Source organism: Anopheles nili, chromosome 3 (assembly GCF_943737925.1).
Source record: "Anopheles nili chromosome 3, idAnoNiliSN_F5_01, whole genome shotgun sequence".
In the NCBI taxonomy this organism is placed as follows: domain Eukaryota; kingdom Metazoa; phylum Arthropoda; class Insecta; order Diptera; family Culicidae; genus Anopheles; species Anopheles nili.
The window spans coordinates 3656157-3681064 of record NC_071292.1 but is presented as its reverse complement, the minus strand read 5'-3'; the positions used below and the strand labels follow the sequence as shown (position 1 = coordinate 3681064).

Sequence of the window (24908 nt, the reverse complement as noted above, 5' to 3'; positions counted from 1 at the left end):
GGGTTTATCCATGTGGTGTTGGTGCGTTTGTTTGTTGCATTATGCTGTCCAGGGTGCTGCCCAAACACCGGTGCCTGTGACGTAAAGGGAAGAAGGAAGAATATATAAATAATATTTTTGTTTATCTTCACCACCGCCCCGCGGATTTCCAGGCCATGTGTGGTGGCCCTGGTGGTAGTATCGTCGACTAGAAGGGTTTTTTACGGCGATGAGGTAACCTTTCTCCAGGAAAAAAAGGGCACGCCGAAGACATGAAAACACGCGCACCGCATGTTCGCTTCCCGGGGAATACGTGCTAGTGAAGCAATCCAGAACTCCCAAAAACAGCCCCGGAATCTCGCCCATCGGAAACGATTCCCCGGTCTACTTCGCAAGAGATTAGGGCATCATTTTACAACACCAATAATGTGGGACTGAATAAAACCCCAGCCCAGGCTAGCCATCACGTTGATGCCAAACGGGCCCTATAACATAAAACATGGTACAGCACCACGAGTTCATTATCGTTTTTTGTCCCTTCTACGGTCGGCAAGTTTTCCGTGTTCCCCGTGTGCTCTTATCTACCATGATATGATGGTGTACAGCGCATCGAGCCCTTCTGGCGGGCGTGATAGGCCGTCTGTGCTACAACGTTCTAGTTGGCTTCGCCCTCGGGACCAGGTGCGCACGATGATAGACCACCGCTGTGGGCTCAATTTGTCAAAACGCTCGCTCTATCGCTGATAAACTTATCACTTGTCACACACTTGAACGCGCGCGGCAACGACGGAGCTGTTTGGTTACGGCGAAGTTGCGACCCTTTCGGTTGCAGAGAAAGGCCGCTGAATCTCGGTTAAAAGGGCGGTTGTGTTTCGTTAAAACACTGCCGTTTAACAACGACACACTCTCCTCGTGTCATTGGTTTTTTGTCGCAAATTTGAAATGTCATGTTTTCGTTCCCTCGATGTCTCTCCAGCCAGGTACCAAAGAAGGACATTCGAACCAATATCCGTCTTCACAGTGCCAAAAGGTGTCTAGTAATCGAAAGAGGGTGACACAGGAAATGCGTGGCATATGTTTGCTCGTCTAAAAGTTCGATTCACGCACCTTCTTTGTCGATCGATCGATCTGCCCAAGACCTAAGGCACCATTATGATTGATCGATAGAGAAACACCCGCAAGCCTGTATCACGCATGTAATTCGCAATAGTTTCTTTGAGCCAAGACGCGTGGAGACGCCATCCCAGTCGCTGTTGGCTTTATCTCTCGAAACAATTTGACGGCGAGACAACTACCCGGCACCACCTTCTCGAGTGGCTGGCGTCAGTCCTCTTATGTCGCCAGTTGATCGATGGGTTTGCGACAGATCTCCCCTACGGCGTCTGCTGGGATTTATGTACCCCGGAAGGTGTTCCTTTCCTCGCGGAGGTAAAATTGCAAACGTACTGCGATTTTGGGTGAAAAGCATGGAAAAATGATGATCCCATGAAACGACGAAAGAGAACAGAGACCGAAGCGCTAACCCTCTGGCGACGCTAGGTAGCGATGCCTGTTTTGCTTATGAAAATTAATGTAGGACATGGTCAGGGTCGCGCCAGACGTCGCCACGAAATGTCAGCAAAAGCCCTGCATTCGCTACTGCTGCCTTAGCTTCCGGACCGATGTCCTGTGGTGCGTTTCACACTTCACGAAGAAACGGTCGCGAACACGCGGTAAAGTGTCATACATTCGTCTGTTGAAAAGGGGTGTAATTTACAACCCCCTCCAGCCTCGGTTGGTTTCGTTCTTCCTTCCAGCTCACGTTAAAAGTATCAAAAATCCACTATACTACGGCGAACGACGAGTTTTGGCGCTCGAATCAGCTGGTCACGACTCCACTCAGCCGTAAGATGAGACGGCCACCTGAGCAAAGGATTAATGTTGTGTTTGTTTTGATTTCTACTACCCTCCCGATCAGGGCGCAAGCGTGTAATGGACCGGAATCGTGACACAGTCGTCACACACGTGCCCTCTTCAAAGGGGTTTTGTTTTGTTGTCGTTTCTGGTGGCTTTTTTTTGCCGCGTGGAACACAGATCCACACGATATCTGTGTACACGGCTTTGCGCACGGTCACCTGCAGGCGGATGATAACATGCACCTCCAGGATGCCGCTTATCTTAATGTCGGTCAAACCCACCCGGCAATGAACTTGCGCCTTGGGAAAAGCAAAAAAAAGGCAGACCTCGTCGTTTAGGTGGTGCATGGTGATGAGCAGCTCGGGTGCAAGTGCCTTGCAAATGGATACGTGCGCTTTTCGGTAGGAGTGTCACAAAGCTTACTTTCATTTTAACGGGGGCTCGTTATCAATGCCGAAAAAGAACACGAACCTTGTGTGTCTGTGTTTGCGCAAAAACCTCTCGCAAGTCCAGCTGGATTGGGGCTTAATCTTTCGATCACGATGCGCACACGGAAGAGGCTCCCGTTTTTTGGGGAAACGAACTGTTCCTCCTCTACTCAATGCCTTAATTTATGACCCCAACGCGATCGGTTCCACCTTTGAAACGTTTTGATGAAGTGGGATTAAAAGGCGATCCATCGTCAATCGGTGATTCGCTTTCGCGGTGATCGCGAGGGTGCGAATGTGCGGCCATTACACGCACCCAAAAACTCGATTCGCGGGACATTCGTCAATTTGTTTATTTTTGCGCAGCTTTATCATCACATCACCGATAAATCACACCCCACTGCCAATCGGTGTATCGTGTGAGTCCCCAATCCTGCCCTGATCAACACGGTATGGGGTGAGTTTTACGAAATCGGATAGTCCGATACAGAACACCGCCGAATGCCGCCGAGAACGGATATCGCAGAATGTCGCCCCAACAAATGTTGCATTTGCTGAGCAGGAGCTTATCTTTTTCCTACCACTCGCCTCGGGTTCTACGGCTACTGGCCTCCGAGAGGATTATCACCACCGGTCAGTTCAGGGTAATGCCATGCGATAACTTATACGATCGAGAGCCTAATTAAGACCCGCCCCGATCAATCGACGGGCGGGAATTATCGATCAACCCCGGGAGTTGGTGGATTCAATTACATCGGCACGGGGAAAACAACTTCATTCATTACAAGATCGGACGAACTGATACGCGTCGGAACGACCCGGAGTCCGAGCGGGAGGTTATTTATGTACCAACTCCGGATTCGATCCGAAGCAACTCATAATCGATCCGGTGGAGTGCGTCGTTCCACATTACTTCCTTGCTATCGCAGCAAATCGATCGCGTGTTATGTTTGTCGTCGTCGATCTGGGGAGAAAGGCTGCTACCAGCCTAGCACAAAGTCCCTTTCCCTTACGATCGTCGGCCACGGTGCAGGGCGTGAGCCTGGATTTTTATGCCATTTTGTTTCCCCTTTACTTTGCTCGATACTTCCTACGGTGGTGAACCTTTCTAACCTATAATTTTACCTCTCCACTTCACAGCACGCGTGCTACAGTGCTACTGCGAAGGTCACTGTCCGGGAAATGTGCAGAATGGAACGTGCGAGACGCGACCCGGCGGTTCCTGCTTCGTCTCGGTCGAAGAGGTGATGGACGAGGAAACGAAACAGTTTGTGCCGGAATGGAGCCACGGCTGTATGTCCCCGGAACAGGGCGGTGGATTGCTACAGGTAAGCCTCAATAATCCTCACAACCCCTGCTGACGGTTTTTCTAACGTGTAAACCCCTCTCAATCTTCTTCCGTTGCAGTGCAAAGTAGGAACGATCTCACCGCAGATCCACGGCAAAAGCATCGTATGCTGCGACAACGAGGACCTCTGTAACCGTGATCTACCGCTCGAGTATAGCCCGCGTACGACCACCACACCGGAACCACCGCTAGTGAACACGAACAGTGTGCCACTGCTTGCGCTCATCACCTCCGTTATCCTGTGCCTAGCGGGACTGATCGTGGTCCTTGGAGCCATCTACTGCGTGTACCGAAGGCGTGAGAAGCGAAAGCCTGCCTACCTGATGAACTCGCTGTACAACACGGGCAACGGTCACATGCCGATCGCGGATTTGGTGGAGCAAACGAGTGGCAGTGGGTCTGGGTTGCCGCTGCTCGTCCAGCGAACCATTGCCAAGCAGATCCAGATGGTGCACTCGGTCGGCAAGGGCCGGTACGGTGAGGTGTGGCTGGCCAAGTGGCGTGACGAGAAGGTGGCCGTGAAGATCTTCTTCACCACCGAGGAAGCGTCCTGGTTCCGGGAAACGGAGATCTATCAGACGGTGCTGATGCGTAACGAGAACATCCTTGGATTTATTGCCGCTGACATCAAGGGCACGGGCTCGTGGACGCAAATGTTGCTGATCACCGACTACCACGAGCTGGGTTCGCTGCACGACTACCTCCAGAAGCGAGTCCTTAACCCGCACATGCTGAAAACACTCGCACTTTCGCTGTCCTCCGGTGTGGCACATCTGCACACGGAGATCTTCGGTACACCTGGCAAGCCCTCGATCGCGCACCGAGACATCAAGAGCAAGAACATCCTGGTCAAGCGAAACGGACAGTGTGCGATCGCGGATTTCGGCCTCGCGGTTAAGTACACGAGCGAATCGGACGAGATTCAGATTGCGCCAAATACGCGTGTCGGAACACGCCGCTATATGGCACCCGAGGTGCTGAGCGAAACGCTCGATCACAAGGTGTTCGAAGGCTTCAAGATGGCCGACATGTACTCGGTGGGGCTGGTGTTCTGGGAAATGGCACGTCGCTGCATCACGACGGTGCGAGGTGCAAAGAATACGACCACCTGCGAGGACTACGCTCTACCGTACCAGGACGTGGTGCCATCCGATCCCAGCTTCGAGGACATGTACGCAGTGGTGTGCGTGAAAGGCGTGCGACCACCGATCCCCCAGCGATGGCAGGACGAGGACATCCTCGTAGTATTATCGAAGATCATGCAGGAATGTTGGCACCCGAGCCCGGCCGTACGGTTAACTGCGCTGCGAGTCAAGAAGACGCTCGTGAAGCTCGAAACGGACTGTACGATTAAGATAGTGTAAGCGCTGCGAGATTCGCAGAGTTCGCGAAGAGTTTTATTTATTTATCGCGCCGTCACACCACACCGGTTGGGGGAGGGGAGAGAATAGAAAGCTCTGCTCGTGGAAAAGAACCGGCAACAGGAGAAGATCCATTTGTAAATACGTTCATGCCACCACTGGTCAACCCTTCGTCGACCTTCGAATCATCTGCTCCTGTCGTCCATCCCGTCCTCGTCATCCCGTTCTCCTGCCATCCGGTTCCGGCCAACGCACACCACCGCCCAACGGAAGCAACCCTCCCCAGTTGACACACGGTACGGTGGCGAACTCTCTGTGTCTATGATGTATTTGCCATAACTTAACCATTAAGCTGCGTTAGATGTAAGTGAGGCAGTAGGCGACCATGTATGTGCGTGTGTGCTGCCAAAAGCACCACCAGAACGAGCCAAATCACCCTTCGGAAGAGAAAGATGCACCGGCAATGGTGCATCCGAGCTCTCCTTCGCTATCGGAAGTGCGAAGCCTTTTTCAACTCAGTGCTTTAAATCCACGCAGGATCTTGGCACGTGAGCGAGAGAGATGGTTAGGAAAGCAAGATTACTCCCAGCGAGAACCGTCCCTCACTTGTTTGCGTACTGCAGAAGATGCGCTGTAGATTTGAGTTAGATTTAGCGTGCTAATAAGCGGCCACGGCCACGATCACGAGATACGACGACCGAGCAATTGTTACGACAAAGAGGCACACATTTTAGGGCTACGTAATTGTTTTCCTGTTTTTCGCTAGCGGCCATTCGAAGAAGGGAGGGCAACGGCTCATTTCCGGTTGTTCCGCATGCCACGTGGCAAGGACCCGCTGTGTGTACATACTTTTTACAGCCGACCTGGTAGGGACGCAGGTGTTTTATTGTTAATAGCGTTGCGCTCTGGGCTCTTCGTTTTTGATAAGAGCCATCCGCCAGGACCGGCCTGGCGTGTAAGTTAGCTGAGTAGGATTTAGCAAGCCATTCGCTTCTGTGCGCGTACCTTTCCTTTTGCCGAAAGAAACAAAAAACACAAATCAGTGCATAGTTTAGGAGGCCGACGAGGCCGCGTGTACGTTTAGCGAGCTGCGTAGACATACTGCGATGTTAGGAGGTTGAGTTTTTCTTTCTGATACATTTGTAAACTAGTTTTTACCTTAAATCTAGCGTAGCGAAAGAAGCGATTCAACAAATTGGCTAAACACGAACACATGTTGCCTTCCACACATACATAATTCGACCCCAGTTGTGCTGCTCGTTGCTTTTTCTTTCATTTCGGTTGCGATGCGGAATTGTTAGGAGAGCTTTTCGGATAGTTGTACGAACACAAAAGAGATAGATCTATTTTTTAGAGCAAAATTTATTATCCCACGCTATTTACGGCACCTCGTGTTTGTGTAGCGTGTTAGGAAACGTGAAAATCTAATTCGAAATGAAGCCACATTAGACGTTTGAGTAACAAATTTAGAAGCAAAAGGATATCCGTAGCATAATGTGGAGCGTAAATAAATGTGTTACCCCTGTACGACAGCTGTGTAATAATTGGAATAAACAATCGAAAATCAAGTACTTTCTAAATATCAAACTGCCTTTATTCTTCATTCATCATGGTGCAAATATCACAAAATTATTGAAAGAAACGAATGCTTAAAGCGAACGAATGAGGAAAAAAAATGAACGAGATAAAAATTTAGACACGCTCGGTACGCCCAAAACAGCGAAAATTGTTCACAAAAGTAACAGGAGAACATACTAGTTAAGAGGTGTAAACATCCGCAAAATGTGGTCGCGCATCGATCGGCGAAACAACGAAAATTTTTCACAAAAGTAACAGGAGAGCATACCAGTCAGGAGGTAACACCAGGCGCAAAATTTTCCGAAAAAAAATATTCCGTATAACACTTCGAATATAACAGCTGCTCGAAAATTAATTTCGAAAACTCACTCATAGATGGCGCTAACAAAAAGGCCACGCTATAAAATTAAATTTCATCAACATCAGCGCCATCTGTTCGACAAATTTAAAAACAAATTGTTGTGATCAGCGCCATCTGTTAGTCGGATTTTGAAGCACAATTTTGACAGCACCATCTATTGATCAGTAATAAAAGCTTGCTGTTATGCTCTCCTGTTACTTATGCGAAAAATTTTCGCTGTTTCAACCGATCGGTGCGCGAACAAATTTTGCGACTGTTTACTACCTCTTGACTGGTATGTTCTCCTGTTACTTTTGTGAATAATTTTCGCCGTTTTGGCCGTGCCGTACGTTTCCAAATTTTGGTCTGGTATATTTTTTTCTTTCGTTTGTTCTATGCGAATACATTTGAAGACTCACAACGCAGGAATTTTTTTTTTATATTTTACCTCAATGTTTGGTCTTTATTCGTTTGAATGAGCATATTCTTTTCGAGTTTTTACAATATTCAGAGCGTATTGTTTAATTAATTCGCAAATAGTAGTGCAAAACTGCTGACAACTGTTTGGAAAGCCTAAACTATTTTTTTGCCTACTAACATGTATTGCTGCGCTTATATATCCTAAAACGACAACTACTGGGCACCACCATCGTATGTCAGTTCAATGTTTTATTGTACTAAACTATTAATTGTAATATATATTTACATTTATTCCACTACGTGCATTCTAATGACTCTGTGTGCCAGCGTAAGACCTTTATTATAATTTTGGCTATTTTTGAAACACCTCTTTTTCTCTTCTGGCCCGCTCACAATTGAGCACGTCGTACTAACATGGCCAGGTCACCAATCGTAGCTCCAGGTAGCTCGATCCATGGCTGCAGTTCTCCATTCCCGGTCGCATCCGATATCTCGCAGGTTCTGCTTCACTTGGTTCATCCACCGAGCACGCTGAGCTCCTCGTCGTCTTCTGCCGGATGGGTCGCTGATTAGCACCCTTCTTGGTGGGGCATGAGTCCGGCATCCTCATGGCATGACCCATCCACTGAATTCTGCTGGCCTTCGTCACCGTCAGGATATCGGGTTGCGGATGTCAAAGCCCACGTTCCTCATGACACCTTCCACAGCGATGTTGAATAGAAGGCAGGAAAGCCATTCATCGTGGCCCTCAACAGGCGTACCAGCTTCCCAGGAAAACCGTACTGCTGCATGGTGTTCCATAGTTCAGTCCGATCTATGTTAACACAGGCCGCCTTGAAGTCAATGAAGAGATGATGCGTCTGGATCTGGTGCTCTCGGCACTTCTGGAGCATCTGCCGTAGAGTGAAGATCTGCTGGGTGGTGGATTTGGCTGCAACAAACCCAGCTTGGTAGCTTCCGACGAACTCTGTAGGCAGCATAAAGGGCTGTGATGGCTCTAAAGATGACACAGTCCATTCTGTTAGCCTTCTTGTACACTGGGTTGATGGCACCTAGCTTCCAGTCCTCCGGTATCCTTTCCTGCTCCCAGAATTTCACAATTAGCTGGTGCATACTGACGGCAAGCTGTACTGAACCCATTTTGAATAGTTTTGCCACCAGCCCATCGCTGCCTCGTTCAAGAATGGTGGGAGCACATCGTCATCTATCTCCCGGCAAATGTGCTGCTTGATTCTGCCTGAACCGTTGTTGGCCTCCTCCAAATCCGCTGCGTTTAGTTGCCCGTTGAAGTAGCACATCCATCTTTCGATCATCTCTCGTACTCGTACGTAAGAATGTTGCCCTCCTTGCCTCGACACATTACGACGTTTGAAAACCCTAAAACAGAATAAAAAATCCTCTTGAAAACACTAAAACAACAAAGAAATCATGAATGAAACCATGAATAACATCCACTGGGCGCCTTCATCGTATGTCGGTACAATGAAATTGAAATTTTGGTTATTTTAAAAACAAATAAACAAAAATAAAATCGTGAATTAAATCATGTGTAACATCCACTGGGCGCCTCCATCACATTACAAAAAAAATGGTTTCGATATAGATTCGTTTTTAAACTGAATCTTCACTAGCTTCGATCATTTAGCAGGTCCTTAAGCGGAGCCATCTGTTAGTCGGCAAGTCATGTTCCTCACTCGTTCCGATTTCCCATCAAAACTGTCCTTCGATTTTCAGTCCCAGGTCACTACATGCTAACCTAATCAAGTAGGCATCTCGTAAAAAGGAATACTTTGTTACTCACACATTTTAACACGTATAAAAGACCATCCTACCTTGCGGCATTCCTTCTTGCTGTCGCTAATTAACATTCCCGATCGAAGACCGCGATGGTTTGTTTTGCCAATCCATCCTCACGCAGCTCTCCAATCGGGGTGGGAAAATGCGTCATTTCCCGCACCCGCGTGGAGTGGGAAATGAGTTATAAAGTGCGATGATGATAGTGATACGCGCGCTGGGCTGGCTTCTCGCTTCGTTTTGTTTATTTTTAGTCACCCGGGTTCGCCATTTTTTAAAGCGCGCGATGGAAAGGAATTCATCTTCACCTCCTGCTCCCTCTCTCTCGTTCTCCCCCCCCCCTAGCACCTCACGCCAGCAGAGCAGTTTCTGGAAAATTACACCCAACCTGGAGCGTTGAGATGCGCTTCTTGATTTTTTTTTGCAATTTCACTTCACAAACAGCTGCTCATCCTTGGCCATCAGCTTGTTCGCGGAAAATGCGAGTTTCCGATTGGAATTTCCACGCGGAATGCGCAAGAAAGCGAGCGCCCGTCGGAAAACTCGCACCACCCTCTCAGACAGGAGTTTGGAATTTCCGCGTTTCAGTCCGTTTTTGCGAGCAGATTCACGCCGAATAAACAACGCGGCTACTCCTTATCGTACGACTGCCCCACCGGAAAAGCCGAACGCGTTGATCCAAGGTGGCGCAGAGTTTTCTCTGCGTGCGTGCGTGCGTGTGTGTAAGTGAGGTGGCTTTTTTCCTCCTTCATTGCCCCGACCGACGGAAAGGCATTTATTTCAAGCGTGTTTTGACGCCCGTCATCGCAGCAAATGGGCCAATCGAGTTGAACCGGCGCTTGGAATGTGGCCACCCGGTTCGACCGGATGATAAGACGGTGGAGGGCATTCTTGGCGTTTCATGTGTCAGGATGGGTATTTTCCAAACGCGTCGAGTTTGTTGGGTTCGTGGCTAAAAATACGCACTTCCAGACGGTTGGATTCCCACGACTTTGTCGCGCAAAAACTCGAGCATAGGGAAAGAAAAACTTCTTTTCCTCCGGCGACGTCTTAGCAAAGCACACACAACGTTGCATTTTCTTCGGCCCATTCGCTTGGACCAACGACGCCTTTTGGGTGGGCTGATAACCTGGTGACATGAGCGGGGTTTTATTACACCGAGGTGTATTAGCGCTCCATCGACGAGATCGTTGGGTTTTGCGAACGAGTTTAATTACTTTCCTACACACGACAACACCGGGAACGAGCCTTCACGTGAACGAAACAACGAACGCTGGGTGTAATTAGTTTCCAAAGCCATTGCGCTAGTTTACACGCCATGCCGAGGGATTGCAATATATTGTAAACGGACGGATGTAATTACATGGCGCTTACTGGGGCCACAGTGCAAGCGAGAAGTGAATGAAAATCTCTACGTGATGTTAACAGTCGAGGGAAAATGTCCCTTCGGATAAGTAGGTCTGAAAAAACTCGCCCACGTTTGTTATTCTACAACCCTCCGACACCTAATCCATCGTAAAACCTTGGAAGAAGAGCTGCACAGCAACATGGGACAGCTGTAATTGCTCCATGGAAAAGAATAACAACGCGAAAGATCACTTCGAGCGTTGTTTTTGTTGTTGGCTCGATCTGCCCTATATTGCACTGGCGGCGCTTGGTTCATCTTTCGAACGAGCTGTCCATCAAACTCGCCAAGGTGACGTGGAGACAGTGTCGTGCACAAATTTAGCCGCCCTTGCTGATCGCGAGCGCCATTTTTGTTTAGAACGAGCTATAATAGATGAGGCAACTCGGTGGGATCTGCTACACGCAAGCGGCTTCAAAAATGGACCAATTTTGGTTGCGACCGAAAGAGAACGAAAAAGACGGACGGTTTTAAAAATGGCTTCTCCGTTTTGTAACGGAACGCTGTCAATCAAGCGTTATCACCGCATGTGTGCGTTGACGTGTCGTTCAATCACGGACAAGGAGCGAGAATATGGCGGCCGCGTGGTGAAAGGTGTCCCCAGGGCAGGTAGAAACAAAAAATACCACGTGCAAATGGAGGTCCCATGCAGCGTGGACGTTAGGATCGCGTTTCGTTGCAAGTGTTTTTCCCTCAGCGACGTTCGGGAAGCTAATTGCGGTACGTCATCACAACGCCTACTATGTGTGCGACTGAGCAGCCAAACGTCAGCGACCGCGCGAAGGTGTCAAAGTGTCAAAAAGGCGCGTTTCTCCTGCGTCTCTCGACGATTCACCAACACGAACTTGCGAACTGGCAGGCCTTTTTTGCATACGAATTTCAGGCAATGAATCTTGTTTGCCCTCGGGCTTTTACAAACTGCTTTCCCTTCCATTAGAGCCGAGTTGAGTTTAGAGTTCAATAGCCGCCAATGAAATTACAATCAATCGGTAAGCTATAAATCTGAACATCAATCATAAAACGGCATACACACAAACGCACACGATGGCGCCTTTTTGCAACCATAAAACTTCAAAACACTCGCATTAAACTGGCACATAATCGTAGCAACACAGCCAATCACCCGCCAGCTCTCGATAGCCGTTTTTTCACATCACCCAGCCGCCACGTGCTTGTCCTGGGGAGTGAGTAAACTTTGAAGCTCGTCAAATTTTTACGGCTCCTCGTAAAACGACATGGAAAAAAGACGAACAAGGCTGCAAGCTGCAACCATATTGCGCTGCATCGGGTTCACTGGTGGCGCCACAAACGAGAAGTTCCACGAAGTAAGGAACAGTTTTCCATCCGAGTGCAGTTGCAGTCACAGCGGGAGAGCTCTAAACTCCGACCCGGAAAATGCTGCCCTCCTCTGGAGTGGCTGGTAATTTAATTGACGCCACATTAACGACCCAACAGGAACAAACTCGGTTAGACAACTCGGTCTACAGAGAGATTGAGAGATGGAAAAAATAAGTCCTCATAAATAGTGCACCATTAAGCGCATCTCGTTTAACGCGGGACTTGAACCAATCAATCTCAATGCTCAACCCCAGACGCGTCCGATTCAAGCAATATTGATTTGAAGAGACATAAGCGCACCGTTTATGAGTACGGATGCAGCTCTGGGAAGGTTATTTCGTGTGGCGGAACATAAAAACAAGCATCCAGCTACGGCCAGCCAGCTAGTTAGCGACTAATAATGTCATTAACAGTTCACATGAGCCACTCGTCACGCTCATTATATCGCCGGTTGGCTTGCGGCCTCGTTCCAGATCACATTTCCGTGGACTTGCAGATAATCAATCAGCCTGTCATGGCGTCCGTCCGACCAGCTTCCGGCTCTGGAAACGAAACGTGAGCACTCACACACCAATGCGTGCTCGGACGGCCAATTAGCCGCGCGTAATGGAAAAACAAAGCGGCTCGGAATGGAAAACAAATTCCGTTCGTAGGACGCATGTGGGAAGGACGTGAAGTTTCCGACCACCTTCATTCCGTCACGCACATGCCTGCAACAATAAATTTGCCCAATTTATGCACTATTTTAAGAGCAAATCATTAGTTATCGCGAGCGACTGCTCGTGTGGTGGAAAACTGTCGTCGCTGAGGTTGGCATCGGGACGTGAACACCTGGTGTTGCCATTTTGAGGTGATGACTAGAAAAAAAAAATAAACGATTAGATACTAAGAAAGGGTTAACTTATTTGTGTGAGGTAATATCATATTAGTACAATAAATAACGTATTCATGCTAAAATGCTCCATTTTCTATCACACCTATTCTAACGCGTTTTTGCAAATGCACTGTTAATTGAATCCCATATTTTTTAATAAATCACAACCCAACTGCTCACGCACTGTGGCAGCCAATCAACAGCAGACCCTTTTTCCATCAGTGCTTCCGGATCGGGGTGAATTTTCCAGCTTCCGACCAATCCACCATTCTGACACCCACCCATGGGAGCAAGCACACACTCACCCTCTATCCCGCCCCGAGGACTCGTCGAGCGCACCTGTATTTATAGTGGATTATCACCAAACAAACGAACTGTGCGAACGCGAACGTCTCGAAGGACGGCAGACGACGGTGGTTCGAGAGTTCTTCTCCTTTTCCCGACGCTTTCCACGCCACGGCTCGCCAGTTGGAATGCGCCACTTGGCTCGAGGTGTGATTCCTCCCTCCACGCTCTCCGAACCCGTTTCCCCCTTCTCAACAACGAGCAACCTCGACCAACACCTGGCATCGCCGGTGGCAGATTCATCGGAGAACGATGCCGAAACATAGCAGCGACGTTTGGAAAATCACCACATCCACCATCACTATCGCTGGTGCACGCATACACGCACTGCAGACCATCCGAACGAACCAGTTCATGCATGTGTGTGTGTGGCTCTTCGAGTGTCAAAGAGCGGATTTCCCGTTTGGAATGATGGATCGAGGGATGCCATGATCGGCAACGGTTGGGAGCGGGGGGGGCGGATCTGGGCGGAAAGCTTGCAAAAAAAAACAAGAAAACGGAAAGAAAAACACCGCATGGGAAACGAACCAGTGCAGGTGATTTTCTTCCTCAACGCCTGTCCTCGCATTGCGTGGTGAAGCATGCGGAAGGGCAAGAGGTTTTCCACCACTCCTTAGGCCCATCTCCACCCTCCTCCGCCATTCCCCCGAGCTGGGAGGTTGCATCGTGTGCTCACAGCGCGTTTCCAACGCCGGGAGCGTCGAGTGGAGATCGTTGCCGCACCCAGAAGGCCGAATGGAAAAATATACACGCTTGCTAGAGCTACTTATAGCGATTTTTCCTGCCCATTGCGGCCGGTGCCGATGGTGCCGAAAACGTCATACACCTTCTCCTCGCCTGCTGGCGCTTTTTTTCTCTCGTTCTTGCACGGGAGTTTCAGGCAGCGGTCTGGACTCGACAACCGATCGCGGGACCGGGAAAATGCTCACGATCGAGGGCGGAATACTCTTCGCTTCGCATGCACGAGCGGTCGGACTCCTCACGCATGCTACGACTCATAAGGAGCACCTCCCCCGCAATCACTTCCACTCCACTTCATCCCCTTCCCCACGAAGCGCCGGCAGCCAATATTGTGCGGAGGAGTTTTTAAATATAAATGATGTTGAATGATATTTTTCGCCTTTAGTTGCCTATTGAACCGCCTTCGGTAAATTAACTGTTTCGCTTCGGAGCGTGTTTCCACTTGACGGAGTGGAGTCAAGAGTCGGCCGGTGTCACTCGGTGCGTTCAGTACGGTTCCGTTCGACGGGCGCGTTTGCCGTTCCAGTGCGTTACTTCACCGCAGCAGCCGCAGAAGCATAACCGACGGTTAGCAGTGTTCCGGACTCCTACACGATCGCCCAAGGCCCACACGCGACAAAATGGTAATGTACACGTGCCCGGGAGTGACGAATTACGAACGAGAAAGCGAGTACGCCTCCTGGCTGCCCACACAAGCGCGTACGCAGCCAGCTGGCGCAGCTATTGTGCGGCACCAGGCGTCTCCATTCCACAGCCACAGGACGTTGGGAAGGGATTTAAAAAAAAACCACCTTACGAGCGTCAGTCGCTCATGCAACGCCCACGGTGGGGCATCATTACGGCCAGTAAAAGTTGCAATCAATCAAAAAACGCGAACAGACGGGACGAACAAAAAAATAAATGGGAAGTGAATCGTGTGGTATTTATTTTCCGTTCATGCCGTGCTTTGTTTTTCCCGATCCGGTCACGAGTTAACGTGTTGAAAGGAACGGTTCTCCCCACGTACGGTGAAACTGCCAAGTGGGAATTATTTTGACATTCAGTCGTCAAGCCCACTGGGCACGTATTAATTAAGCTCCCCACGAATCGATGGTGAGATCGCGAACTGATCGCACATGGAGTGGAAGGACGACGGTGTCGCTTGGCTCACCGAAGCGAGCGTGTTGAACTATGAAAAAGGGCGTGAAATTGAGCATTCCTTGCTGGTTCACGCTGCGTGAGGGTCCTGTGGCACGAGACCCGTCCTTTGCCAGGGATGGGAAAGCCGCGTTCGTTTTGTTGCGACAGCCAGTTTTCGGGGAGGTTTTATTAATAAATCTCAACTCATTCCACGGTTATTAATCATCAGCTATGCCTCCGCTTGAGTGATGGGCTCGGCAAATGATTCATTAACGGTGGCATGCAACAGCGACACGTTTTTTTTCTTCATTTGACATAATCGAGGAGCAAATTGTGACCATTTTTTGAGAAATTATGCCCTCTCGTGACCCTTTTTTTCGTTATGACAACTGCGTTAGAACAGAACACTTGCTAAGCACAGCAAACAACGAAAAAATTATCAATCCATGGATCGCGCTTGAATCAATTTCGCAACACCGACGGCAGCAGGCAATCGATCAAAAATTTGCCTTCCGGGTGTAGTTTTCACGATGGAAACCACTCCAGTGCCGCCGTATGGCTGTGCTTTAACGGCGTAAACCAATAAACGCGTTCTTTGAAGTGCTCACAGTAATTATCACTAACCAACAGAAGCGGTGCGATCTGTCGGTTGATTTTCCAACGAAATTAAAAGAAAAAAACATGACATAAATATTGTTGTTCACGATCGACGATATATTTAGCGTCGGACTGGAAGATGTGGCGAGTTTTGCACTCGGGAACAGCTCCCTCGCACAGGGATGCAAATAAACATTTCCTTTTTATTAGCCTGCCTCACCTCAAACTCATACTTCCCGCAGATGCACTCGTATCGAAAATAATTGCGTTCAATCAAGCGCAACGAAACGACGCCGTCTTTTTTTCACGCTAAACATAATTCATCGCCCAAGTATCGGCTTCCCGCAAGCCGCTTTATGCAACCGAGCATCCGGGAGGTGGGTCGGATTAATTAATGAGTCGTTATTTTTAATTCATCTTTGCGGGATTTATTTAGCTCTCGTCCATTGCCGTGAACGAAGGCAAGGGCTGTAATGGCGGAGTGCCCCATTTTAGGGAGATGAAATATTCGCGCTCATCCATCTTCGCTCGCTCACCTGCCTAACCAAAGGGCTCCACGAGTGGCCACGATCACCTCCAGCCGCGGAAAGGTTCATAATTTTCTCGCAAAAGGGCACCCCGTCGTTTGAGGTTGGTGTTATGTTTTATCTCACACAGCAACGGAAGGCATGCTCGTTGTGAAACGTCGACCTTCGCCGCAGGTGCAGAAGTAAATAAATATCAACTAGACATTCCATTCCATCGTTGCATCCATGCTCCAGTCTTCCTGTGGGGATGAGGAGAGATGTTTTGCTTGTCTTCTGAAGCACTAGCACCGGAAGGGGTTTCGATCGAGTTGAATTCCCTCCCGAAGCCGATCGAGCAGGCGGATATAGCTATGCCTCTTCGCTCTCACGCAGAATACATTTGAGAGCATCAGATACACAAGGCGCGTGAAAGAGAGCAGGCGTGTGCAATTAACTGCAGCTGCAAGGTAAGCGACATCTTTGTTCGGCCAATCCTGCACCTGGCCTCCTCAGCGGCCGACCGGGAGGTGTCGAGTTTTGGTTCGATATCGAACCGCGGTTCTCGATCGATCGTTCGGTGGTGTGGAAGGGTTTGATGAAGGAAGATAGAGCGGGTTGCATTCACACTTGCAAATACTGCATCCGGGGCTATGGCGGAATTGAGCCAACGAGCTCAGTTGAGAGTCGATCTCCGCCACAAAAAGGTAGTGGTCGAGCCTGACGGAAAAAGCCAAGTGAATCGATCGCGTAAAATCCTCGAGAATCAGGACCAGGTGCAGTGTGGGTTTCCTGTTCGAAAGCTGCCCCAAGATGTCGGATTATTTTGTGAGTTTTTCCGCAGTCCCAGTGCAACCCGGATGGATTTCCGGCAACGGAAGGCGTCGATTGCAATTAGTGTCCGTTTGAGGGAAAGTTCAATCGAGAACGATCTGTCATAAAAGTATGGTATCCTGGGACATCACTTAATTAGTGGCCAGTGACGAAAAGCGGCCCTAGCTCCCCAGTTCAATTAAAATGAGCTTTCTTAGGCGTATCCTTTTGATGTGGGAAACCTTCATCTGGCCAGCAACAGGGGAACAGTTTTGCCTATTAGACTGCCATTATCGCCATTTTGCCTATTTAAAACCCGATCTAACTCACTGTGAAAGCATTCAATTTGCTGTAACAATACTTGGGCGACTATTTGTCTCAACTCAACACCGCCCATCGATCAATACAGCCTCCGTCCGGCCCATTTACTTGGTGACGCAAATTTAAGTCGAACCACGCTGACAAAAAATCCCACTCGATTTGTCCGCAATACATGTTCCTATCATGTTGCTGACAATGTTTGTCTAGTGCTCGATTTCAACCCCTCGAGCGTCCGGGACGTCCATTGTTTATTGTGACAAGTCGAACCGCTCGGACAGCTGCCTTCTGATGCCGCTGCTGTTGGGCCGGGAAGGAAAATCAATAAATCATGGCACTGCGGCAGGATACCATTTTCGCGGTCACCGCACACGCAACCCATTGAATGGAGGAGTGGATAGTGGATGGTGGGGATCGACGCCCACCGAGGGATGAAGTGTCAATCAAAAATCCAAACCGCACCCGCGGAGATCAAAAACCCAAAAAACCGACCGTCACGGATCGTTTCCCTACTCGATAGGAATAGGGGTGGATATTTTTAACGCCACGACTAACGGACGACCCCTTGCTTGGGGAACGACCGAAGGAAAGACGACCGAAGAGGCCACCGGGTGTAATAAACGAAACACGAGAAGCTCAAGGGCCCTCCCCCAGTACGATCGTGATCGTGTCACCCCGTGTGATGATCATGAATCAATCGTTAATAATTACATCAGGGCGGTTGAGGCGGTTCTGGTGGAATCATCCCTGGCAACGGGCCAGCCGGGATGGCCTCGCAGCTGCCAAATGGCCCGCCATGTGGAAGGGACGGCAGTGGTGGTACGGAGCAGAAGATGATTAATGCCGCAACATGGCGGGCCAGTTGTGGGCCAGCAGTCGAAATTCCTCTCCATTAATATTTATAACGGAATCGCATCTTGGCGAATCGCTTTGATTTTCGGCACCGTATGCAAGAGGGACTGGTGAGTGAACGATAGGAAAGGGCGATTAAGATGGCCGAAACGACCGAGAAAGGAATGCCATTTAGCGACCGACACCGCACGTTGCCTCTGGCACGACATCCGGCATTCGGAAAAGTCGGGAAATGGTCGATCTCGAGTGGGGAGATGGGTTTCGATTTCACAGCCCATTTGAGCGCTGTGGACGGGTGCTTCCTTGCACCGACCTTCTGCTGCGAGTGGTCGCGAGTGGACAGCTTGATCGACACCTGTTTATACGCCCGCCTGTTTATACGGTGCTCCAGCATCGAGAGGCACGGCACGTTCGATGTTCGATCGATCGGAAATGTCACGCCATCATGCCATGGCAGGGGATTAAAAGGTCTTCTTTCGAAGCCGCACAAGCGCCTGAGCTGGCGAGCAACAATGTATCGGTTGTATGGGAAGCTACCGGTAGATACTAACGCCTGCCTCGTCTACTTTCGACTCCTCACCAACAGGATGATGAAGAGCAAAGGATGCTGATCATGCGCAAGGCGTTCCAGATGTTTGACACGCAGAAGACCGGCTTTATCGAGACGATAAAGATCTCGACCATTCTCAACACGATGGGCCAGCTGTTCGACGAGGGTGAGCTGCAGGATCTGATCGATGAGGAGGACCCCGAAAGCACGGGTCGCGTCAACTTCGACGGGTTCGCCAACATCGCGTCCAACTTCCTGCAAGAGGAAGAAGATGCCGAGGCGATGCAGCAGGAACTGAAGGAAGCCTTCCGGTTGTACGACCGCGAAGGTAACGGCTACATCACCACGAGGTAAGCACCACACGTCGCGATGCCGTGACAAGGCGTCACTTCGCATGCTCGCGTCCGGAAAACCCCTCCGTTCTCCAAAAAGGACCTCTAATTTATCGCCCACCCAGGGCTCGGTCTCGGTCTCGGGCGTCTTTTGGCGAGTTGTGGCGGTTGATTTATCGCTGTTTACGCTTTCGCGTAGTCGGGTGTTTGTTCGTGCCTCAGACACTCTGACAACTGGCCACCGTGTCCTGGTGGGGGTAGCGAGGATGCATGTTATCTGCGCGGAATAAAATATAAAAATGGCAGCTAGCGAACAAATAGCCTCACGAGCCCCCTAACCGAAACCGATGGTGGACCCAACGAGCGAGTGATAAAGCGCCAAGCGGTGTTTCCGGAAGTGGCCGTCTCTTCCGTCCATGCCCTTACCAGCCACGTGTGTGTGTGTGTGTGTGTGGTGTGATTCGGTGTCCAAAAATAAAAGAACAACGTCGTGCCGGTCGGTTACCGAAAAGTTGCCCCTTGCTAATATCGTTCTGGGCCACCACGTGAGCGCTTTTTGTACGCTCGTTTCCTTCATCCTTGATCCTTGCAAAGGGTTGAGTGCTTGCCAAGAGACCGCTGCCAACCGGGTGCAAGACTTTGGCCTTCTTTCCCCGGGCTTGGCCTACTGGGACCGTTCGCTCGAAGCCATTGCCCAGATGTTTGTGGTAAAAATTTGTTCACACCTCGTCTAGTGAACCTTGGCTCCGGGGAGCCATCGAGTTGTTGGTCGCTTGGTACCGCCTTCGTGAGGGCAAGGGACAAAAAGAAAAAAAAAACCACCATCGTTGCCACCCCTTTTTTATTGCCGTCGGTGAAACGAGCGGCGCACAAAATACGCTTACCGAATGGTGGAAAACTAATTACGGTGAAAAGTAGTTGAAACACACATACACCCACACACACACACACCGCGCCCGCACGCATCGTTTCCGTTGTGTGGTTGGGTTGGGAAATTTATTACCACCATATGTACGCCTCGTGGTCGCCCCGCCTTCGCCCGTGACCGGAAATGCTTTAAATCCAAACGAGCTCAATAAAGTGTCCTCTTTGCCCGACGATCGCATCCACGCGTGGCGTCCGTGTCCCGAAGGCGACATCGACAACAGCGAATTAAAAAAAAGAACCACGCAATAAATAACGCTTTCCACGCCCGCGACTCATTTCGGTATCATATTTTCATCGCCAAGCCAGCCAGAAGCAGATTATGGCCGAGATGGGGGAAGTTAATTTTGCATCACTGACAAAATATTTCGAAATGTTCGCCCACCGACGGTAAGAATTGGGTGCGAAGAAGATGGGAGAAGAAGGGGAAAGACGAAAATTCCAACGGTCTGTCAAATGCCGGCCTACGCACCCTTGGAGTGGCTGGCAGCGAATGAGAGGGAAAAACGGACGGCTGAGCAGGCGCCGGGCGGATGAAGTATTTTCTGCTTTTCATCTTGGAAAATCCACTTAATCCACGCGTCACCTGGAACCGAGCTCTTCCGTTCCGTTGCACGAACAAACGGCTCAGTTTCGCGTGGACGTTGGGTGAGTGTGCGAGCGTGCGGACAGTACGCAGCCATTTTTCATGCCATAAGCGACCAGGCGCCTCCATCGCGTCGTGAAGGTGAACGAAATAGCGGCAAAGCAGCGATCGTCCCGTCTCATTCAGCACGAAACGGCATGACTTGGTGCCGGTGTTTATCGGAAACAGGAATTCCACGTAGCCGCTTGGTTCCGTTTGGCTGGGTTGCAGGGCTGAGAAGGAAAATGGTGAACGCAAACGGAGCTAGCATAAATATCATCATTCTCGGTGATGCGCAACCTCGTCACTCGGAATCGCGCTGGTTGTGTTTTTCTTTGCTGGCTTTTCTCTCGCTGCAGAAGCACCGGCACCCTAATGGCCCTTCATTTCCCCGGCTACGAAGGCAACCGGCCGCGAAAAGCCATCGGTCGGCCGTTGCTTAAATTATAAATGCTCCGGGTGGCTGTTGGCCCGAGTTATGTGCCGTACCTGTTATACGCGGTTCCTGGCAAGTTGCAAGATGAATCGATGCTACGCTTCGTGTGAGAACCAACTCAAAAAGGGCCACAACAGTGCCACAGGGCCCACGTGGATCTGCTTATCTGCAACGTCGCTGAAACCCCCGATCTCGGTCTCTTTGCAGCACGCTGAAGGAAATTCTGAAAGCACTCGACGATAAACTATCCAGCGAGGACCTGGACGGCATCATCGGAGAAATCGATACTGATGGTTCCGGAACGGTGGACTTTGATGGTGAGTAGAGCTCCACCCCTTGGTGGGCCCTCTTCCTTCCCTTCCACTGACACATATGTGCTAACGCGTCTCATATCGCTTCACAGAGTTCATGGAGATGATGACGGGCGAGTAAGCTAACGCGGAAGCTGCACAACGCTGACCCGCGGCCTTCCGGTTTACCCTACTTCCGGATCCACCCAGGAGTGCCAGGACGAAAGAGGTTTGCCGGCGTGGAAGGCAGTTGATGACGCTCGTTTAGTTACTATCGAATCGCAGCTCTGTGCCTTCCTTCCTGATCCTTAATTCCCCTCCAAACCAGTGTCGTTTGTGTGAGTTCCCTGTGAATATCAACGTGTCTAATGCATAAAAAGTACCAAACCCCCTCGAAATCGACCACGCGTAGGTGTTTGACTAATTTCCAAGCCGCTGAAAAACGGCGCAAGCAAGCGAATTCCTAATTCCAGCATCAATTTCGATCTATTGTCGAAACGGTCCTTGCTGTGCTATTCATAATCGGAGCCGGAAAACTCCTCCCTTCCAACGCCCATCGGTTCAATATTCTCTTCAGTGAATGCGTCGAACGTGCAGACATACATGCACACAGTCAAAACAAGCGAAGCCTCTGAGGCCAATCAAAAAGCATTTCACAAACAATCCGCTTCCTGTTTGCTGAGAGGGACGTGGAATCCATCCCACTTCTTCCTTGTCTCCGAACGCTGTCAGGATTTCCATAATCCTATTGTGTCGGTCGGTCCTGCTGCTCGTGAATATTTATTTCCACATCAATCTACCTTTTTTTCGATCCGGCAGTGACTCTTGTTTTCCTCTGTTGGTTCTTTTTCGCGCTAGTTTTGCTGCCACGAGTCCCTTCTCTGCGTCGTTCCTCAGCGGGTTCTATCCATCGCCTCAGCGTTTGTTTGTGATGCATGTTTTTTTCCAGGTTCAACCCAAACAGGATGCAACGGGAATTGCAATTTGAATTTCATTTGAAAGTATTATCACCTTTATTGCAGGAAAAGCGCAAGAGACTCCGAAAGAACGAAAACAACAACGCAAAAACGAGCACCAAACCAATCACACCGCGCTAGTCCGGAGATAAACGATATCACGTTTGCTTTTTCTTTCGGTTAATTCCAGCTAGTGTTCTGGGCGAGCGACAAAAGAACTGAATTATTTCCGCGAGCAGAAGGAAAGAAAGGAATCATTTCACCCATCCCATACACCGGAGGTAGCGTTTTCTTGCTCTGCGCTGTCCTCCATTACTTTTGTGAGCGTGCTTTCGCAAGAAAGCATCTTGCTGCTTTCATTCCACCATATTCTCCCCTTCGTGTGGTGTGGATTTATTCGATTTAATTTTAATACAAATAAAGCGACCATATTTTGCACCTATTCGGGACCAGGTCTGTTTGGCTTCATTTCGTTGTGGAAGGCTTCTGCGAGAAGATCAGCCGCTGGGAATTGAGGATTGCCGTTGATGGAAATTAATGATAGCAAAATCAATTACACTTTCCAAAGTACGACGTTGTGAGCAAGAGCATCGCAAAAGAAAAAAACAGTCATAGTTATGGCCAGCTAATAGGACCATTAACTTGCCGGGCTGCCAGCACGATGGGAAACCGCTGGAAGAGGCTAATTATTTTAAACTGGCGGCAGTTAGCAGCGAGATCCATGCAGCCGCCCTTTGTTTCATGGCGTTGTATGACTTTGTCTTTCGGACGAGCACCGTAGAAAGAGATGGCAAAATGTCTACATCCATTCCCATCGATTATTAAGGACCACGATGGAAGAATATGCTCGGCGCGACTACAATTGACCACATGGTACATCTTTTAGAGGATCTCATAATTTTGCGCCCGAAGGTATGCAACCAAGAGTCTTCGAGCTCATCTGTAACCCTCACTCAATTATTCGGCTATCGATCTTGGGCGTGTCATTTTCCGTGGAAATTCCTCTCAGTCATTCGCCCCAGTAAACAGACGCGTGTCCTAGCCAAGGGGTGTACTAAAACAAGATTCGTAAGCGAACATTAATTAATCCGAGCGGCCATTAACCCCACTTCCAGATCCTGGCCTGAAGGTTATCTCCGGATTGAGGAGTTTCTTATGTTCTCTTTAATTTCCTCATGAAAAATGACATACTCATCCATAATTTAGCGAACCCTTTGCCACACGGTCGTCTCCATCCTGTCGCTTTGGGCCCGTGACAAGTATGTGCTCGTGTATAATAAAGCATCGGTTTTAATTAATATTTTATAAGCCACCAATTAATCATACTTATCCGACAACAAATAGCCACGAGACGGATGGAGCCTTCCGCAAAAGGCCAAAAGCTCGCTGAGTCGCAAGAAAGGAAGGTTTTGTAAAATCAATTTCCTTTCCTCTTTCGTCCTTAAGAAAGCCAAGACTCGTGTCGCATCTCGTGCGGGTCACAATTTGGCGTGCAACATGAAAGAAGCATAAGGCGAGGGACGATTTACATTATTCAACATTAGGTTGTCGCCGGTCCGACGAGTCGTTGGCCGTTCCGGGCGTTTGACTTCAAAATTTTCATTCACTTCCACCGGCCGCATCATAACGGTTGGCTTCCTTTTTTTTTCCTTCCACCGGAAAAGCCGCTGCCGGCTGCTGTAAGGACCTAAAGAAAGCAGGTCGACTCTATTCGAGCGAAATGATGGCACATCTCCTGTTTAGTTTTAACAACCGGTCGTAAAATCGAACGAAGGCAGGAGCTCACCTTCCAAGCCAGTGGTGGGGTATTTTCCAAGCGTCGAATGCATTCCGCCAGATAACCTTAAGCCCATTTCCTACGCCCTGTTCACACGCCCTAGCCCTGCCCGGGGCTTATCTCGGTCGGGCCATTAAATCCGAGCCATCCCAACCTGGCGCGGTAGCTAGGCGACGGCGTGCGACATTTTAATCCCACGGGGCATTTAGAAGGCGTCAAAGTTTCGGCCCCGCAATACGCCACCGCATGCAGGTGAAAAGCCTCCCTTTGCATCCGGTGGTGGGTGAAACAGGGTGCCCTTTGTGGGCAACCAAAACGACCGAGATAGGAGCTGGAAACGGCCTCACCTAGCGCTGTGAGCTTAGGCTGTTTTTTGTTGTTGTTGCATCGATTATCCTTCACGCAGCGACTGTGTGATCCTTGCGAATTTTTCTGTCGATCCTCTCGTGGCACATACGCATAGGTGTTTTACATGCACACGCATTTCCCATCACACCGCATTGCAGAAAATGCGCACCATGGAAACTTTAATTCAATAAAGCCAAATTTACGCATCTCTATTAGCGGCTGCCAGAAACGATCCGCTCTCAACAGATGGGAATGTGCTGCGGGTCGTATGAGAACCCCTTTTTGACCGACAAAATTCCACTTCGAGACTGGGAACGCGACACCCGGGAAAGTGGAAAACTTTCACCGCCGCCGGAACGAGTGCTTTCATTCTGGGTGCGGAATTGTGGTCGTTCCGGGGTGCGTTTTCTTTTTTTCTTCGAGCCTTTCTCTTCTATCTTTTTGTAGTGGAAGGGACAATATACGTGGAAGGACACGCAACACACTTCGCTGAATGTGAGTGCGTCTGGTCGATTGTGCTCCTGGTCCGGGCAAAGTTCGGCCGAAGCTCTTACGAAGAAAAATACGCCGAGAGGAAAATAAAGTGCTAGATAAAACATTCCTCGTCTGTCAGCTGGACAG

At 49.5% G+C, this 24908-nt stretch overlaps 2 protein-coding genes across 3 annotated transcripts in view; both read left to right on the top strand.

Annotated features, from left to right (window-relative positions):
* LOC128726889 (bone morphogenetic protein receptor type-1B) overlaps window positions 1–5218 on the top strand; it is a 96836-nt gene extending 91618 nt beyond the window's left edge. Inside the window, 4 exon segments of the mRNA XM_053820731.1 lie at window positions 594–617; window positions 2869–2894; window positions 3393–3631; window positions 3711–5218. Of these exon segments, the coding sequence (XP_053676706.1) occupies window positions 594–617; window positions 2869–2894; window positions 3393–3631; window positions 3711–5015 (1594 nt within the window). The 3' untranslated portion in view covers window positions 5016–5218.
* A 9121-nt stretch (window positions 5219–14339) lies between these two features.
* On the top strand, window positions 14340–21592 carry LOC128726724 (troponin C). Of its 2 annotated transcripts, none has more exons than XM_053820549.1 (4): window positions 14340–14470; window positions 18636–18949; window positions 21124–21233; window positions 21320–21592. In XM_053820549.1, the coding sequence occupies exons 1-4, from the start codon at window positions 14468–14470 to the stop codon at window positions 21346–21348; spliced, it is 456 nt and encodes a 151-aa protein (XP_053676524.1). In that variant the 5' UTR covers window positions 14340–14467; the 3' UTR covers window positions 21349–21592. The 2 variants fall into 2 exon arrangements, with proteins under 2 accessions (XP_053676524.1, XP_053676522.1); XM_053820547.1 differs by lacking the exon at window positions 14340–14470 and adding an exon at window positions 16759–16894.
* The last annotated feature ends 3316 nt before the right edge of the window (window positions 21593–24908 follow it).